A 20,137-nucleotide genomic window follows, 5' to 3' on the forward strand; every position below is an offset into this window, starting at 1 on the left:
CCCTGCACCAGCTGAAGGTGCAGTTGGCAAAATTATGAGGCAGTACTTGAATGAAAATCTAGAAGAGGACCCATTTTACCACACAAAATATAACAAGGAAAATGCACTGGTCATGTTGTTGGGGACTTTTTGTGTGTTGAGACCCTCTGCAGACTCTAAGTACCAAAATGCAAAAATTGTACATTAGAGTTTGTAGTTTTGTTTTCCCCTTTTTGGATAATGCAATTGGTGTGGATCGATCTTAGCAATAATAATACTTGCATGAAAGTTCCAAACTTGGGTTTTGGCTCTTGTCCCCCTTATGTCCAAACTAAGGTTTTTGCATTATTTAAGCAAAGAAATCCAAATGTATAGCATGGAATTCACATGAAACACAACTATTAATTTGTAGAAGTGTACGTACAATTGTTCCAAGAAATTCTTAGTTTGAATCATATTTTTGGTTACTCCTTACTATTTTTACATTAGCCAAATTTTGCACATTCTAAATTCTTTTAATCTTTTTTGTTCTTTAGCTTTAAACTTTCAACCTAAATTAAGAATTCGAGTATTACTTAAGCAGGTATAAATGTCATTTGAGCTGGTTCGAGCACTACTACTTGAAGATTATATTTTTATGTCTATAAAAAAATAGACTAAAAATGAATGAAAAATGGCTTTTTTTCATAATTGTACCTACTGGGTAAATGGTAATTCTTAGATTATCATGATAATCACATATAATACAAGTCTTAATCCCAATCCCATAGTGATGGGCCTGGTGCATGTGGGTGTTGAAGGTGGGGTTCAATAATTGACAATGTGCAGCAGCCTAGCAGCTGTGGCCAGTGGGGTGGTATACATTTTTTAGACAAGGAGTGGATGGAGTGTGTCTTGCTTTGCTTATTAGGTAATCAATCTTTGAACTTAATTCCAAGCATGCAATTATACAATTTATACTTGAAGTGAAAGGCCAGATGAGTCCTAAGCTAGCTAGCTGGTTTCTACTTTCTACACAACCTAACATGTGCTTTAACTTGGGTGGGGTCAAATTCATTCAAAGCTCATTAACACTGGCTCACTGTCACAGACTCACAACTAATCATATCATATGTACGGTCTAATTTAAATTGTGAATGGGTAATACCGTAATACATAGAGGCTGACAAAGGTCCCCGTAAAGCAACCACTCCCACCAATGTAGTGCCACCGTCCACATGAATTGGGATTTGGGCTCCTTTCATTGGATTGCCATTTTGACCTCATTCTTTTAATAATCCTAATTAAAAAAGTGAATTCATTATATTTTTTATATAATTTTTTAATAGAATTTACTTTATATAAAATTTCAACGATTCAAATATTTTATTTTTTAGATTTTTATTAAAAAATTATCTTTATAAAAAATTAGATAAATTAAAAATTATTTATCTACAAAGATTAAGGAGTCAACAAAATAAACACTTAAAATATTAACCATTTAATTATTATAGATAAATGATTTTTGATTTACCTAATTTTTTACAAAGATGATCTTTTAATGAAAACCTACAAAATAAACGGTTTGAATCGTTAAATTCCTATATAGAATGGGCTACATTAAAAATTTATGTCAAAATTTATTTCAAAAATAGAATGTCATAGATCTTTCTTCTCTAAGTTATTTTTATATTATAATTTAAAATTTTCTTACAAAAGTTTTATTTAAAAACAAAAAATCTTCATGTGAACGAAAGCTGTGTTTGTCAATTGCAAGACATAAAAGTCAATGTCCAAAACAACTGCTTGACCATGTTCTATGATTTCTATCCAATAATTATAATTAAAAAATAATAATTTTTATTATTATGATGCATATTTTAATGTTGGAGGAGATAGGAATCTGCTTTTTTTAATTTTGCTTTTAGGCAACATGCCAACATACTGTCATGCGTAGAGGAGATAAGATTTGATCTGTGTTGCGATTTATTGACAGGAAATGACAAAAAGCAACAAGATTCTATCAACAATTTTAACTAAAATGGAATTCCCACCATGATAATCAAACAAATGAATGACCATCATGGCATCATCAACGTATATTGCTTACAAGTTACAACCTTTAACTAAATGAAGTGATGAGTCCAAAAGTACTGGGGTCCACCTGTTTTTAGTTTTTTCAATTTAATTATTTTATATAAAAAAATTTATATATTGTATGTGATAGTAATGCCGTATGACATGTGAATATAGTGTTATGAACCAAAGTATTAAATTACTCGTGCAATATAATTATAAATGTGCTAGAAATAAGATTTTATCTAAAAATGATATTGTGCAATTTGAGAAAAATATATTAGTACTTGATATTTATTATTTATTGTGAGACTATTGTATTGTGCAATTTGGAGAAAAGTATATTAGTTCTTGATATACTAGTGGATTTCTTAATTAATAAATAAATAAAACATAACCCAACGAGTTGATGGATCTGTGTAGGGAAGAGAAGGTCTACTGCTCCCACACAACAAATTAAAGTTTCTCCATCAATTCGCTTTTATAACTCAACTCAATTTATTCGTTCATATTTTTTTTTTAAATGATAGCAAAACTAGATTTATGACCATCACAAATTAATCAAGATCTTTGTAAGAAAGAAAGTTGCTATCTGGGAAATTGACCTTATATATAGATGCGCAATTGACGAGAGACACTTTCATGGAGCATATTGGGGCATGTTTCACAATGAGATAGGTCCCACAACATGTGAGTCTCACCTACCTCATTGTAAGACATGCCCGTAGAAGTGTTAGTATATGTTTTGGAGTAGATGATTCTATCTCTGAAGCCCATGAATTGGGAGCAATGTAATGAAGCCCACCTATAACAAAAAGACCATGTGGTTGTGAAGCACCAGCTACAGTCTACATAGATATATGTAGACAGGAACATGATAGACATGAATCATATGATCAACTATTGCTTCCTACCACCTTATACATATATTTAGCAGGGCAGAGGGCTATCCACGCATGCACGCTTAGACCCACTCTATTAATGTTGATTTCCATCATCTCCAACTACATAATTTCACATGCCATGCATCTTTTGCTTTTAATGATAAATAAGAGAAAGACATTTAACAACTTTAATCTTTTTTTATTTTTTAGTGATGCACAATGCAACCAGTGGGCGTGGTCTCTGCTGCTATATGCACCCACTTGGGTGGTGTGAAGTGTGAAGTGCGAAGTGTGAAGTGTGAAGTGTGAAGTGTGAAATGAAAACCAAGTTTGAAATTTGAGACAGAGATTGTTCACTTTTATTTGTTTTGCATTCAAAATTTTTAAAACAACCACTCGTGAGTCGTGACAGAACCACACATGATACATCCCCCAATGCCTTAACTCTTTAGCGCCGCAATTTTAAAGTTTCTCTTTGTTTTTACTGGAAGATTGTGTATGTAACCCACTAACCCCATTAGGCCATTACCCATCGTTGCTTCGAATTCCAAATTTCAAACTTGAGATAAGACACTAAACTCTAAACCATGAACCTCAATACTCAGATGAGAATTCTAGTTTAGCTAAAATCTGACATAATTCTAAGCTTCAAATTTGTGATAAAAAACTTAATTAACTCCAAGCTTTGAGCCTCAAATATTTCGATTTTGATTCTAAAGTTAATTTCAATTCTCAACCAAACAATGAAATAGATTTCATTGCTTAACTCCATTGCTATAACCAAAGATCAACTAACTAATCAAAATATTGAAGATCACTTGATACAAAAATGACAAATTAATATGAATTTAAGAGAACTCTTTATCTATAAACCAAACACATCATCATAAATCTTATATATAAATTAAACCACTCGATATTGATGGTAGCTAGTGGTGTCAAGAAAAGTGAAGTATACAACGCCAAATCGAATCTTTATTTCACTACCAAATCAATAAGTTAAAATTAAAATTCAGACATCTCTTTCAATATTAATACCTATTAAACACATACATTCATTGTCTCAAATTCCAGTTATTCGTATGAGACAAAAGTGTTTTTATTTTATTTTTTATTTTTTAAAAAAGAGTTATTTGGGGTGGAAGCTAGGAACTCATGGTTGTTAATTTGTTATAGTGATTCACACGTACGGGAGAAAAATCTAAGTATAAAAATATGGTTTCCGAATTTCAAAAACTGAGCGCTGTTTGGCTGTTGTTGTTGTTGTCTTTAATGGAAAATTGCATGCTTCACGCAATTCGGTGCATTAAGTTGAAAAACTGTCCCAACAGTCAAATGGGCGGGAAAGAGCTCTGAGCTCTGCCAAAACTGTCCAATATGGGGTGATAATTGGAAAGAGGAATATGGATTATGTGAGGGTTAGGTTTGGTATATATAAAATAAACATGAATGTGATTCCAATTCGAGCGAGTCCTCGGTGGGGCTTGCCCCCATTGGGGCATCTCTCACATGAGATGGGACCCACATGGTTGTGGGTCCCACCTCATATGAGAGATGCTCCGATGGGACAAGCCCCGTACAAAATTTATCCTTCCAATTTCAAACACCAGATTGGTCACATCTTGGCCACTTTTGGACTTTCCCACTCCCTCATTGTCACGCAAACATTCATGCATGTATATATATGGCTTTGCCCAAATATGCAAGAAATATTCGTTGTAGTGTGTACAATTGTACATGTCTTGTATTGAGTGTATGGACAAAGGAGTTTGTGAATTTACAACATGCTATATAAGTGTGTATACGTATTACCATTTATATAAGAATGAGATACCCATAAGAGAGGAATTGGATTTGATATATTAGTCCATTTGTATTTGTTATTTACATACAAAATGTATTTACTATATATGGTCTTTTTATAAGATTATTCTCATCTTCTAATAATCGACATAGAAATGACATTTTTAAATAATTTATTTAATTAACAAAACAACCACTAATATATACGTATATAGAATAACGTACGTCCTATTGAATCAGATTCTAAATTAGTAATGATTGTATATATCTTAGCATATATAATATTTAGCATCATTTGCCAATTGCCATCAAAAATGGGAAAGGCCCTTTTGGGTGGTGGGTATATATTTATACAACAGTTGGTTGGGGGTCATGAAAGGCCATATATGATGGGCATTACAATATTACATTTACAAGTAACTATCTCTTGCAAGATATATGCATGTCATATTGTCATATATGCCTTTTCCACTTTAATGCCCTTAACTATACATATTTATCAATATATAGTTCTATTCACTTTCTTGATGCTTCAACGTACTTCAATATTTATGCAAATTCCCTATTCGTTTTTTCGCATTGCATTTTGTTTAACCTTTAAAAAAATATCTGAAAAATGTTCCACAATATTGTGGGAGTATATATAATAGAAAATTTGAATTAAATATCAAATATCAATAGTTTTTTAGAAAAGCAGCAAGACACTAATTTTTTTTAATTTAGGTACTAACCTAGAGCAAAATATTTTGGATTAGGTCATAAATTGGTTTGATATACAGTTGTGACTGTCGAATAGTCACAATTGTGACTGTTTCAAATTCATAAAAATTCAAAATTTATAAGGGTTTAATGCTTTTCATTTAGGCTTGGTGGATGAAGTCTTATAACTCAGAAACTAAACATTAAAGTTTAAGCCTTACAAATATTGAAAAAATAACAAATCAATAAAAAAGTTAGGTTCAAGTACATTTATATCCACCAACTATAAGGTCCATTTTAAGTTGGTCCACGAACTATAAAACATTTCAAATTTTCTCATTAACTATAGGGTTCATTTCAAGTTGCTCCACGAACTATAAAATATTTCAAATTTCCCCATTAACTATAAGGTTCATTTCAAGTTGGTCCACGAACTAACAAAAAACATATAGAATGGTAGACAAAACCGGGTTGACAAAAAAACTGAACCGAACCGGATTATTTATATATTTTATTATAGAGGAGTGCTCTAAAGCTAACCAGTTAGCAAGTTCATACGAAGCTAACCATGCTTTTGGGCCCACCACATCACTAATTTCATAATCCGAACCATTAATTATTTAGGCCTTACTTAAAAAATCATCATTGCAAAAAATCAACTAAATCGAAAATCATGTAGTCATCTAATTGAGATCAAATAAACAGATGATCAGTATTTTCGATAAAAGCATAGAAATAGTTATTATTATAATCAAATGGCTAAATGACTTCCGATTTTGAAGATTTTTTTACAGGAATGATATTTGAAGTAGGGCCTAAAAAATAAACAGTTCGAATTTTGAAATTACATTGTGCAGTGGGCCCAACATGGTGGTTAGTTTTGTATTAACTTACTAACTAGTTAGTTTTAGAGCATTTTTTATTATTATATATTTTATATTATATAAAAGTTATATATATTGAATAAAAAAGATGTAAGTTGTTTTTTGCACATGTTAGGGTTTGAACCCATGACCTTGTGAGGAGAGTCAAAGTATGAATTCCCACTACACCACTTAACCACTTATGAAATTCAAGTACATGCAATATATTTATATGCAGACTAATACTTGAAATATAATAATTTATAAAATTAAACATAGTTTATCTATCATTTTTTTTAAGATATTATTTTAGGTCTCTATTTAAATATTATCATTGCAAAAAGTCTAAAAATTTTACTAGTTTATATTTTATATAATTTATAATTTCTGTATTGTAAACATATTACTAAAAGTCCAAAACTATAATTTATAATTTATATACTAAAATTATTAGGGTATAGGATTAATTTTTAAGGTATAAGGTTTCAGACTTTATGGTTTAGTGTATAATGTTATGGTGTAGAATACAAATTATAATTTTATAAATTATTATATTTCAAGTATCAGTATACCTATAAATATATTGCATATACTTAAATATCATAAGTGACTAAATGATGTAGTGGGAATTCACACTTTCACTCTCCTCAAGTGGTCATGGGTTCGAACTCAGCATGTTCCAAAAACACCTTATACCTTTTTTATTCAAAATATATAACTTTTATAGTTATATATTTTGAATAAATAAATATATATATATAAATAATCCGGTTCAGTTCAGTTTTTTTGTCAACCCGATTTTGTCTATCATTTTGTATGTTTTTTGTTAGTTCGTGGACCAACTTGAAATGAACCATATAGTTAATAGGAAAATTTGAAATGTTTTATAATTCGTGGACCAACTTGAAATGAACCCTATAGTTAATGGGGAAATTTAAAATATTTTATAGTTCGTGGACCAATTTAAAATAGACCCTATAGTTGGTGGATATAAATATACTTGAGCCAAAAAGTTATGACTGTTAGACAGTCACAGCTCAATATAACTATATTTTTAAAAATTAGTACTTAAACTGAAATTTAGTATCTAAAGTGAAATTATATAAATATTTTGGTGGTTAAAATAAAAAAACATTATAATTTGGTATCTAAAGTCAACGGATCTTATATATAATTGAATATGAAATTTCTGCATTATATTATATATCTGTCCCATATGTTTGAACTGTTGTGGAAATTTCCATTCGATCTGCAGCTTGGATTTATATATATATATATATGTATACATCAACAATAATTGCATGCATATATCTATATATATTTGATCAAAATTTTGGAATTAATCTCTATAGATTAATCAACCAAATATATGAAAACCGCGTTCTTGTTTATTTTAATTTGTACCATTAATTTACTGCTCAGATTCTCCTCCACAGCTAACATGCATGGAAAGAAAACTTGGAAAACAACAAAATTTGTGAATATAATAGAACATTTTTTCCTATTAAACAACAAAGCACATCCATCCAATGAATGGAAGTGAAAGTTCACAAATACCCTTCACTAAATGAAGCAAAGTTTGCACTCCTAAGAACAAAATTGCCATTTACTAGCTACCTAGAAGGCTAGAAGGGTGGCTAGTCTTATAGAGGCTAACATAATAAGAGAATAGCTTTATTAAAGTAATATGATTTAGGTTTAGACAATCTTGGAAATATGTTAAAAAAAAACAAAAAAATCTTGGAAATAGGGGGAAGTAAGTAGGCGTTTACCTTAAACTAGTAAATAATAATGCATGGTACGGGGAATATATTGGATCGGTAGGTGTGGAGGAGGAGTGCATGCAAGCCTCTTATCTCTCTCTCTTTTGCATGCTTTGCTTTGTTTATGGGACTCTTAATATATTAATAATACTAATAATATTAATGCATACAAATATACAATACCTTTATAAAAGCTCTCTGGCTCTTTTGCTTTTTCTTTTGTATTTCTGTTACCGTCTCTTCCGGGCAAGTAAGCCATCACCATTTTCTTTTTGATATCTGAAAGTGAAAGCTTTCTGTATTTTCCTCAACCAATTATATATATATATATGCATACAATATTTTTAATTAGTTTATTATTCTTTATTTTTCTTGCAAAAAAGGCATTATCTCAGCTGTTTTTTCACAACTTGCTTTCTGAAGAATTTTGGTGGAGAATAAAATTAAACCTCGAGAGATCATAATTAGGCCCATACAAGTCTTTGTTGCAATTACAAGCGATATGAACCATGGAGCTCCACTTTTGTTACCTTTTGATTTCCATGTGATCATCCTTATGCTTGAGTGGATTAGAAGACATGGCAAGAAGTTTGGTTAAAAGCAAAAAGGCATTATCTCTAGGTTTGCTAATTGCTATGTAAGCTTCATACACATTGTGACTCGGTTTATGACAGTTTAAATTTTTGGGATCCAAGGAGAATATAAATTGGATATATACATTGTTTGACAGCTAAATGTTTATCCATGTGACAACTGACAAGTGACTGCATTTCATTAATTGGTCATAATTACTATCAATGTTGTCAGTCATTCAAAAGCGTGTAAGTGACTGATGCTAACAAAATTTTTATCCTAAATATTAAGAAAAAAATAAAAAAAAAATTCATCTCAAAATCAATTGATAATAAAAAAAATATAATCTAAACTCTTATAAACTACTTTATAGGACCTCACATTTTTTATGTGAGATCTTACTCTTAATACATTTCTGCATGTGCAATATCACTCAAATCTAACATGTGAAAATATGTGTGGCTGTTCATTTAGCCCAATACGAGTTTACTGTGATATTATAAAAAAATTTAAGTATTTATTCTAAAATCAATTGGCAATATAAATAGTAACCTAAATCTTTATAAATTACTATGCAATACCTCAAATTTTCAATATAAAATCTTTAATTCTTTAAAAAAAATATATATATACAAAAACATGTTGAGAATTGAAATAAATATTTAACTCAAATAAACAAAGAAAGAAAAAGCCAAGTTTCTCCTTATTTAGACGACCTAATTGAAAATGATGCCAGTGGTGTATGAAATGAACATGGTGTTTCGAGGTACTCTTCATTGAATTGAATGAAGAGAAGGAAAGTGGTTCATGAGTAACTGGTTGGTAGACTGGTGGTTGCATGCATTATTTTAAGCAGCCTGCTAAAAGTTGCAAACTTAATTCTTGCAATCAAATCTTGCTTTTCATATGACTGTGTTTTAATTAGCTCTAGCTATACACAATACTTATCGATCATCCTACACCCTTAATTTTGATTGTAAAATGAGTCTTCACTCTTCACCTACTTAATTAATCAATGGTCGCATTCATTTTGGGATATTGCATGTGTGTGGCAACAACAATGCATTACGGAACTTACCAATCTGATGCCATCAATCGATCGCAGCTAGCAATCATCCTCATCATCATTAATTTGATTGCTATTGAGGTTAAATAATTAAGAACCATATATGTTTGACAGTTAATCAACCATATATCTCCATGGATCAACTATGTAAATTAATAAAAGTTAAAACTATCAATATGTCAACCACAAATAAATATATGAAATATATGATTTACAATATGATTGTAAATAAATTTATTTTCAAACATACACTACTATATATATAACTTAATTAATACGGCCACAAACTATACTCTTTTGGCCTACTCTACAATACTTTCATAATTATAGACGTATACTTTTTAGGTTCTCATTTAAAAATTATTCATGGTCAAAATTAATTAAATCGATTAGCTATTTAATTATCATCATGACCATTTTAGTGTTCATGACGAACACATTGTATTCGTTAATTCATTTCAATATTAAAGTTAGATGTCTAATTTTTTTTTTTTTTGCATGAATAAACCTTGAAAGAGAAATTAAAAAATGACAATGTGAACCATGAACATTGTGAAGTGGGGCAAAAAAAATGATTTGTGTAGTATTAAGTTTACATCTATAGTTTGAAAATTACTCTATGCAATTATACTCTTATATAATACATGATTAATACTAATAAATATAATGATTTTTTTAATCTTGACTCATATATGATGATTAATTAGTAATGGATCATAATTGATTGGACAACTCCAAAACGAGGTGCGTGCATTGACAATTGGCAACTTAGGCATATATAATACATCGTCATCATCACTAATTAACCATGGCTACTTATATAGAACAAGGTTCCACAATGAAGTAATGAATTCCTTTCCCTTGATTACATTAATTGTAGAAACGCAAAGCAATTTAATTAAGGAAAAATTTTATTAAAATGATTTTTACTATCCTTATTGTTGCAGTTGAAAATGTGACATTCACTTTATTATAATTAAAGATGTCACACTCTATATTTGACTCAATTAAGAATTTTTGATCCAAAATACCAATTTTGAGGGGGCAAAAACGACTCTTTACTTAAAAAATAAAAATAGTTTGCAAACTAAAAGAAATAAAAAGAATAAAAAAATCCACAAAACCTCTCACACCCCACCTCCTTCCCCTCTCCGGCGACCCATCCTTCTGCTTCATCAAGCCTCTCCCCCCACACTGGCCTCCCCTTGCACCGCATCTCTCTCTGCTCCATTCACCCTCCCTTCGCTTCTCTCCTCTTCTTTCACCCAACAAAGTTAGGTACTCTCTTTCTTATTCTCTCTCTCTCTCTACACTCACAGACGCACATCTGATTCAATTTTGTGATTTCAGTGAACCTAGGGCTCAGACTCACTCCATACAATGTTCCTTCATGGCCGCACGCTTCAATTTTAGCAGAAGCCGCCGCAGATTTCACAAAAGAAGTTCACTCAACCACCACAAAGAGGGAGACCAAGGAAGAAGAAGAGGAGCCCTGATGGTGGTGGTGTGTTGGCGCTGAGTGAGAGAGAGAAAGATAGAGATGCGGCATAAGAGAGGCCGGTGCAGGGGAAGGGGTTGCCAATATGGCTGGGTTTTTTTACCGCTCAACCGAAAAAAATCGACCTCATATCCAAATCGATTGGTCAGTTGTGTTTGTTGAAATTTCAGTTTCGGCATTGAAACCGTACCGAACCGCCAATATCCGTGTCAGAAACGGTTGTGATATCACTGATCGGAACCACCAAATCACCGATCGAAGCCCACTGAACCTGAAACAGTCGGTATTGACTTCGGCGGTCCCGTTTTGTGCCATTTTGCCGGAGTCGGTTCATGCCAATCGGTTCGGTTACCGAATCGATTCCACCCTTAGTTGCCAGTGTGGAGGGTCGTCGACCGTAAGGGACTGCTGCTGACCGGAGAAGGGAAGAGGTGGAGGTGGGGATGGTTGGGGCTGGGTGTGGAAGGGTTTGTGGATTTTTTTAGTTTCATTTAGTTTTTTATATAATTATTTTTTAGGCAAAGAGATGCTTTTCCCCTCAAAATTAATATTTTTAATTGAAAACTTTTAATTGAGCTAAATAACAAATTTGAGATTCTTAATTGTAACAAAGTGAATATCACATTCTCAATTGCCACAAGTGGTATATTAAGAGTTATTTTTCTAAAGTTTTCTCTTTAATTAATCATTGAGTGGTATATGTTAATTATATGGCTAACAATTAAACTAAATCCAAGTTCAAATCCAAGCTTGTTATCGGCATGTAGACAATCTCATGTATAATTTGTACAATATTTTCTTACTAAATAATTTAATATGTTATAAATTATACTTTGTACTACGTATTCATACAAGAAATCAACCTTATTCATGATTCAATTTGACATATAACAAGGAAATATAAAAAAAAATGTCGGAGTTTACATTTTTTTACCCAAAGTTTTGCTAATGCAAAGCCTGTGGATATTTTCTCATAAAAAAAAAAAAAAAAAGCCTGTGGGCTACTGGGCTGTGGATATTGAGAAAAACGTGTATGACTTATTGACTTGTGATGAGTCCTACAAAAGTCCGTGACAATTGACAAACATATTATTCAAAGCATTAATAAAAAATCAAAACTAAAAAGATTAATTAGCGTGATTACGAAGAGGGATGCTTCATCACGCGCCCAAACCACACGTGAATAGACCTATTCAACAAATCAACCAATTGGATTTGCTTGTAAAATAAAATTTATATTTACCGAGGTGACCCTGAAATGTACTTTCTTTTAGAAGACCCTGAAATGCACATTGCATTTATTCAGCAAAAATATTCACGTTGAATATTTAGTGTTTATTTGACCAAAAAAAATATTTAGTGTTTATTACATTTCACGCGTTTTATATGCGAGTGGGGTTGAAAATCAATAGAACAGACACAAATATTTCGGCTAATAAAATAAGAACCGACCGTATGGGGATTGAGTTGAGAATCTTTGTGAAACTATAAAAAGATACAAATTAACAAACAGCCAAAGAGATCAAGGGTTAATTACCCTTTTCTCTAAACACTTGCACTATTTTTTTTCCCTGGCCAAAAAAAAAGAACTTTTTTTTGTTCAGAACTTCAGACCAAAATAAACTATTTTTTCTATTAACAAGCATTTTTTCCACAAAACAAAAATAAGAAGGAAATTCAATCGCGATCCCATTGGATAAAGCTTCCTTCTCAGTGAGAGTGAGGCCAAAATATGGGTCCCAAAGGCCTTGAGAGTGGGTCACACAGGACCCACAGTCACTTTGAAAGCCTCCATACTTCAGTGTTTAAAACCAGCTGCAAAGCATCTTCATTTTTGCACACATAAACCATTAATCTTCACTTACTGGCAGTGGTACTACACTAGTCTGAAAACCCAACTCCCTAAACCTCATTTCTCTCTCTCTCTCTCTCTCTCTCTCTCTCTCTCTCACTTTCTTTCATTTCATCTCCCATTTTTCCCTACAAGAAAATAAAGAGACCTCTCAGACAAAGAAAAAGAAAGACATAACCAGCTGGGTTTCCTTGTCTTTCTCTCTCTGACACCCAAACACCAAAGGAAGCATATGCTAAAGTGGCAGAGAAACAAAGAAGAAAGAATATAACAAAAAGGGCACTGCTTTGGATTGGTGGAGCTTAAGGGTGGAAAAGCTTGCTGTTTATGTTCATGGGTCTGAGGCTTGCAATGTGGAATGTGGTGCTGGTGCTGGTGGTGTTGTTGTGTTCATCATGGGTTTGTTCTGTGAGAGCCTCTGTGTCATATGACTCTAAGGCTATTATCATTAATGGGCAGAGGAAGATCCTCATTTCTGGATCTATTCACTACCCAAGAAGCTCCCCTGAGGTAACATTGCCAAATGTGCTTCATGGGTCTCTCTAAATTTCTGTCTTTTGATTTTCTTGCTCTCCTTAATTGTTTTTCTCCAGCTGGGTACCTCTATATTCTCATCCTCATCCTCTTTAATTAATTTATTTTTTGGTTCTAGTATTTTTTGATCTCTTTTAAGACTTGGGATTTTTGGTTTTGTTTCAGATGTGGCCAGATCTTGTTCAGAAAGCAAAAGAAGGAGGTTTAGATGTGATCCAGACTTATGTTTTCTGGAATGGGCATGAACCCTCACCTGGCAAAGTAATTGATAGTGACACCATCTGTTTTTGATGCTTTATTTTCTGGCCATGCAATTACACATTACAATTTTTCCTTATTTTTATTTTCCTCTTTTGTAGTACTATTTTGAAGACAACTATGATCTGGTCAAGTTTATCAAGCTGATTCAGCAGGCAGGCCTTTATGTTCATCTCAGGATTGGTCCTTATGTTTGTGCTGAGTGGAACTTCGGGTAATAGTCTAAGTTATGTAATTTCTAAAAATAGCATCAGTTCAGTACAAAGTTATGAGATTTTAAGCAAAATTTATTGTTACAATTTTCAGGGGATTCCCTGTTTGGCTGAAGTACGTTCCTGGTATCCAATTCAGAACAGATAATGGGCCTTTTAAGGTTTGGCATTATCATCTTACACCTGAAGTTTCCTCTTCCATATATAATATATATTCCTGTCTTTTTTGCTATTTCATTGATTTGATTTATTTACACTTTGATTAAATTTGATTTCTGAATATTTTTATGAAGGCTCAAATGCAAAGATTCACAACAAAGATTGTAAATATGATGAAAGCAGAAAGGTTGTTCGAGTCTCAAGGTGGTCCAATAATTCTATCCCAGGTAGCCTTAAGTAAACCATTGTAGTCTTTCCTTGAATCCAATCTGCAGCTTTAATTTTTCCTTGCAAAAGTTTTACTCAAATTTGTCACACATTCCACGAATGGAGTTAGTAAACTGAGAGAAGTATCTTTTACCATATGTGACAGATTGAAAATGAGTATGGACCCATGGAATACGAACTTGGTGCACCAGGTAAAGCCTACTCTGGCTGGGCAGCGAAGATGGCTGTGGGACTAGGCACTGGAGTCCCCTGGGTCATGTGCAAACAAGATGATGCCCCTGATCCTATTGTAAGCGTAGTCTAACTTTATCACTCTTCTCCTTTCCTTGTCATGTTCTGGAACCCATTTGTGGATGGTTCTCATGTTATGTTCCCTCTTTCTTAGTGGGGTTGCTACTCAATAGTTTGTTGTCTCCGAGTTGGTCATGGTTGATATGAATAATGATTCCTCATTGCACATGGCTGAGCATTAATCTCTCTCTTTCTCACTTACACACACTGTACACTGTCATTATTTAATATTTTTTGGCCCTTTTAGAGGTTTTGTAATGATTGAATGATGTCATGTCTCTTTGTTTAACTATGCTCATGCCCTTTCAACTTGTATTGGTAGTGCTGTAGGTAAAATTATTAAGGCCTTTTCGTATCTTGGAAATGCTGGAAATGTATTTCATTTGTAAGCTGATTTGAGAGTTGTATTGTTGAATTTGTCAGCTTTAACGTACACGTTTTGACATTTGCCTTAGTGTGACTTGTTATCCATTCCTGTTTTCATTCATTTTTTTTTTTTTTACTTTTTCTAATAAAATTTCGTCTCAACAGATTAATGCCTGCAATGGCTTCTACTGTGACTACTTCTCTCCAAACAGGGCTTATAAACCGAAGATGTGGACAGAAGCCTGGACTGGATGGTAATTTTCCAAGCTTGTCACCCATATTAGAAACCAGTTCTTGTAATTGTATCACCTACCCAAGGCTTATAGGTTATAATAGCTCATGAGCTTCTTCTGACTATGCTTTCTATGTTTTTCTGCAGGTATACCGAGTTTGGAGGTCCAGTTCCTTACCGACCAGCTGAGGACTTGGCCTTTTCAGTTGCAAGGTTTATACAGAAGGGTGGATCATTCATTAATTATTATATGGTAAGGCTATCTTATAGAAGTTACCACATGAAACAAAATTCCTGAACATAGCAAACAAATGTAATTTGCATGTTTTATGATTCCAGTACCATGGAGGAACAAATTTTGGCCGAACTGCTGGTGGTCCTTTCATCGCTACTAGTTATGATTATGACGCTCCTCTTGATGAATATGGTATGTGCAAAGGATTGAATTCTATAAATTATTAAACATTTGATTTTTACAGTCTGAATACAGACCTTTGAGTAGATCTTATTTTTTATATTTTTGCTTTTATAATGAGAGAAGGCGGGAATTAAGTTTAAATTCCAGATTCTCTATGGTTGATGTAATCATATTGTCACCAAGCACCCTGTGCCACATGCAGCCAAGTGGGTGCTTGCGTCACCTTTTACCATATGGCAAGAGGAAAAGTCAGTTTATCATCTTTGCATTTTGTGTTATTAATAATAGTGTCCCACCATATTGTGATGTGGTATGTTGTGATTCGGCAACAGCATGGTCGTTGCAATGACTAGATAGAAGAGGAACTGCATTTAATTGGCGACACCTAATATAGTAATATCTGGTAAGCAAGAGATTGACTATAAAGTGACTGCAAGCGGCATATGTAGTTTCTCATAGAAATTTGGTCACTAAGTTCCCCCTTTGTCCTTGTATAAAGATTGTGATTGCCACATACAGTTGGAATCATAGAACTGAAAGAAAAAAAAAAAAAAAAGCAAATTTTGGATGCACATATTACTGTCTTGCATGGACCCTTTCTACAAATGATCAATCTCTTGAGTCTTGACATTGGCCTGTAGGAAAATTATTTATATATTCCTAGTTATATTTCTATATTAGTCTATTGATAAGTTTGCCACCTGAAGGGCCATAAAACTAACCCTCATTTTCTCTAGCATCTTTTCTTCCCCCTACAGTAATTGAAAGTTTAAAATGGATTTGGTAAATTTGTAAAGATATGTATTTTTGCTTGAATATGAAAAATCCTGCCTCTTTCTTTATGCAGGATTACTGAGGCAACCTAAATGGGGCCATTTGAAAGACCTCCATAGAGCAATAAAACTGTGCGAACCAGCTCTAGTTTCTGCAGATCCCACTGTCACACCACTTGGAAATTATCAAGAGGTTAAACTACTTAAGATACTTTGAAATTTTTTATCAATTTTCAAATTGATTCGGAAGGTTTCTAACTTATTGTTACCATTATCACCATATAGGCTCATGTATTCAAATCAAAGTCTGGAGCTTGTTCTGCATTTCTTGCAAATTACAATCCAAGATCATTTGCGAAAGTGGCATTTGGGAACATGCATTACAACCTGCCTCCTTGGTCTATTAGCATCCTTCCTGACTGCAAGAACACAGTTTACAACACTGCAAGGGTGAGAAAGAAGCTTTTGATTGATTGATTACATTCTTTTAATATTACCCATTATGGTTGTCAGAATTGATTTGGCGCTCCATATTATGAATGTCACTTTGATGAAATATTTCAGATTTGGTAAATTAATAAATAAGCTATGTATCTGGAAGAAAGAAATCTCCTCTGAAAATTGTATTCAGGTAGATATTGATAATATAGAGTCAATTTTCACACACTATTCATGATTTAGGTGATTTGTGGTTTTGAACTTCTGTATATATTCCTTGATGTAAAGAAATGAAAAGTGTCCTTTTTAAGATATATCCCTTCTTGGAGTTCAGACAATAAAACGTATGTAGTTTTAACCAATATTGGTGTACAGGTTGGGGCCCAAAGTGCACGGATGAAGATGCCCCGTGTTCCTCTTCATGGAGCATTCTCTTGGCAGGCTTACAATGATGAGACTGCCTCTTATGGTGACACTTCATTTACCACGTCCGGGTTGTTGGAGCAGATAAATACCACCAGAGATGTCACAGATTACTTGTGGTATATGACAGAGTGAGTAACATAACCCCATCCAGTCTTTTTCCATAAACATTTGTTTTAAGGAAAACACCACCGACAGATTTATGACATTGCCATTTTATTATCTTCCCTTTTCAGTGTTAAGATTGATCCCAATGAGGAATTTTTGAGAAGCGGAAAGTATCCTGTACTCACAGTCTTATCAGCTGGTCATGCTTTGCGTGTTTTCATCAATGGTCAACTTGCAGGTGGGCACCATATTTCTGGTTTACGCACTATATAGAAGAGAACATTTCTTTGTCCAACAGTGCTAAATTATTGTTTAATTATCGTGTAATTTCCCCCTATAATATTTTATTACTATAATTTGCTCAGGAACTGCTTACGGAAGTTTAGAATTCCCAAAACTAACATTTAGTCAAGGTGTGAATTTGAGAGCTGGTATCAACCAAATTGCGCTTCTAAGCATTGCTGTTGGTCTCCCGGTTCGTTCTCTCTCTCTCTCTCTCTCTCTCTCTCTCTCTCTCTCTCACACACACACACACACACACACACATATTTGCTAACTCATCACATACACCCAAGGCCTTTTGAATTTGACTTTGTTTTGTCTGTGATTTGTGTTCAGAATGTTGGTCCCCATTTTGAGACTTGGAACGCTGGCATTCTTGGCCCGGTCATGTTAAATGGCCTTAATGAGGGAAGGAGGGACTTGTCATGGCAGAAATGGTCTTATAAGGTATGTTTTGCCTTCTAGTTTGCCTGCTCTTATTGTCCTGGGATGTGAGAGATTCATTAAATTGCATATCCTTAATCAGGTTGGGCTTAAAGGAGAAGCTTTGAGTCTTCATTCGCTCAGTGGGAGTTCCTCAGTTGAGTGGATTCAGGGGTCTTTAGTGGCACAAAGGCAGCCTCTGACATGGTACAAAGTGAGTAAATTAAACTTCAATGAACCTTATTTGTTAGTTTCCCAATGTTACAAAAATTCTGTTTGAGCTTGTGTCAAAAACATGTTATAATGTGTCCCTTTTGTATTGGTTCTAGACAACTTTCAACGCACCAGCTGGAAATTCACCATTGGCTTTAGATATGGGCAGCATGGGCAAAGGTCAAGTATGGATAAATGGCAGGAGTATTGGCCGCTACTGGCCTGCTTATAAAGCATCTGGTAGTTGTGGAGAATGTAACTATGCTGGAACATATAGTGAGAAGAAGTGCTTAAGTAACTGTGGGGAGGCATCCCAGAGATGGTAAGTACTAAAGTGAACTTGATTTGGAGTTCCGGTTAATGCTTTCTAAATAAAGTTACTGACAAACTGGTTAATTGTTAACAATTTCAGGTACCATGTTCCTCGTTCATGGCTAAACCCAACAGGCAATTTGTTGGTTGTGTTAGAAGAGTGGGGTGGAGATCCAAATGGAATATTTTTGGTTAGAAGGGAAGTAGATAGCATATGTGCCGATATTTATGAGTGGCAACCAAATCTAATGAGTTTTCAAATGCAAGCCTCAGGCAAGATCAATAAACCTCTGAGGCCTAAAGCTCATTTGTCATGTGGCCCTGGGCAGAAAATATCATCAATAAAGTTTGCTAGCTTTGGAACGCCAGAAGGGGTTTGTGGAAGCTTCCGTGAGGGAAACTGTCATGCCCACAACTCGTACGATGCTTTTGAAAGGGTATGCTGCTACTATCTTGCCCAACTAATGCCATCTTTGCTTTTACTCGTATGCAAACTGATAAATTTACTAGCAACTCCGCCATGGAGCTTCCTTTCGAGTTTGCTGATTCTGAGAATTCTCAGCTCTGTCCAACAAGTCCTTGGTCTTATTGGCAAATCCTTGTTTCTCATGATCTAATGCTCATCCAAATTAACAAAGACAGTCCAGCTTTAGCCTCATGGCCTCAGTTGTTTCAAAAGAACCTTTTGCCTCTTCCAAGCCCATGCTAATGTTTAATACTTGGTTTCCTTTTACTCCTATTCCCCCTTTTCCACATCCTGCATAAATATTAATTTTGTTTTTCTTGCAGAGTTGCATTGGACAGAACTCATGCTCCGTAAACTTAGCACCTGAGAATTTTGGAGGGGATCCATGTCCAAATTTCATGAAGAAACTCTCTGTGGAGGCCATTTGCAGCTAATGATTCTCAGTCCCTCAAGTAAATGAATGAAGGCCCTATATTGATTTATTCACACACCAATACAGCAATTTCACTTAATTATCTTTAGCTGCACACAAGATCAGTGCAACCATTCATTTTTGGCTTTTTTCCAAGGTGAAGTTGTACAAATATACAACACACCACATGGTTGAACGCCTATAGTCTGTGATGATTGTGGATAAAGCTGTATGTATATACTATCCTCTATTTTGATTGGTGCTCTGCATGCTACAAAAAGGTGGAAATTGAAGTGGGGATCAGAAGCACATCGAGATGATACTAATTGAGTCCATGTGCAATGATTTATTTAGTTTGGAAGCATCTGGCTTCCTAGTAATTTAAATATTTCAATCGTTATGTAACTTGGGAAGCAATTGTTTCATTGCTCTGTTCTTGTAAAACAGTTTTCAATAGTAATTATATCAAAGCTTATCAAACTCCATATGAGACCATTATAAGCACCTGGTGCTATGTCTGTGAAGGTTTATTCCAACCACACTGCAAATTTGTA

General features: G+C 33.8%; 1 protein-coding gene across 1 annotated transcript; it reads left to right on the forward strand.

Moving 5' to 3' along the window:
* The first annotated feature begins 13,030 nt into the window (after positions 1–13,030).
* Positions 13,031–20,068, forward strand: BGAL1 (beta galactosidase 1). Its single transcript, XM_086239173.1, has 19 exons — positions 13,031–13,545; positions 13,735–13,830; positions 13,929–14,041; positions 14,134–14,200; positions 14,333–14,425; positions 14,572–14,715; positions 15,249–15,337; positions 15,463–15,568; positions 15,655–15,742; positions 16,581–16,699; positions 16,792–16,956; positions 17,320–17,498; positions 17,604–17,713; positions 17,841–17,950; positions 18,094–18,204; positions 18,284–18,394; positions 18,510–18,715; positions 18,806–19,142; positions 19,495–20,068. Exons 1-19 carry the CDS (start codon positions 13,363–13,365, stop codon positions 19,603–19,605), a joined length of 2,538 nt encoding a protein of 845 aa, XP_086095299.1. The 5' UTR covers positions 13,031–13,362; the 3' UTR covers positions 19,606–20,068.
* The last annotated feature ends 69 nt before the right edge of the window (positions 20,069–20,137 follow it).

This window comes from Dryas octopetala, chromosome 4 (assembly GCF_963921425.1).
Source record: "Dryas octopetala chromosome 4, drDryOcto1.1, whole genome shotgun sequence".
In the NCBI taxonomy this organism is placed as follows: Eukaryota; Viridiplantae; Streptophyta; class Magnoliopsida; order Rosales; family Rosaceae; genus Dryas; species Dryas octopetala.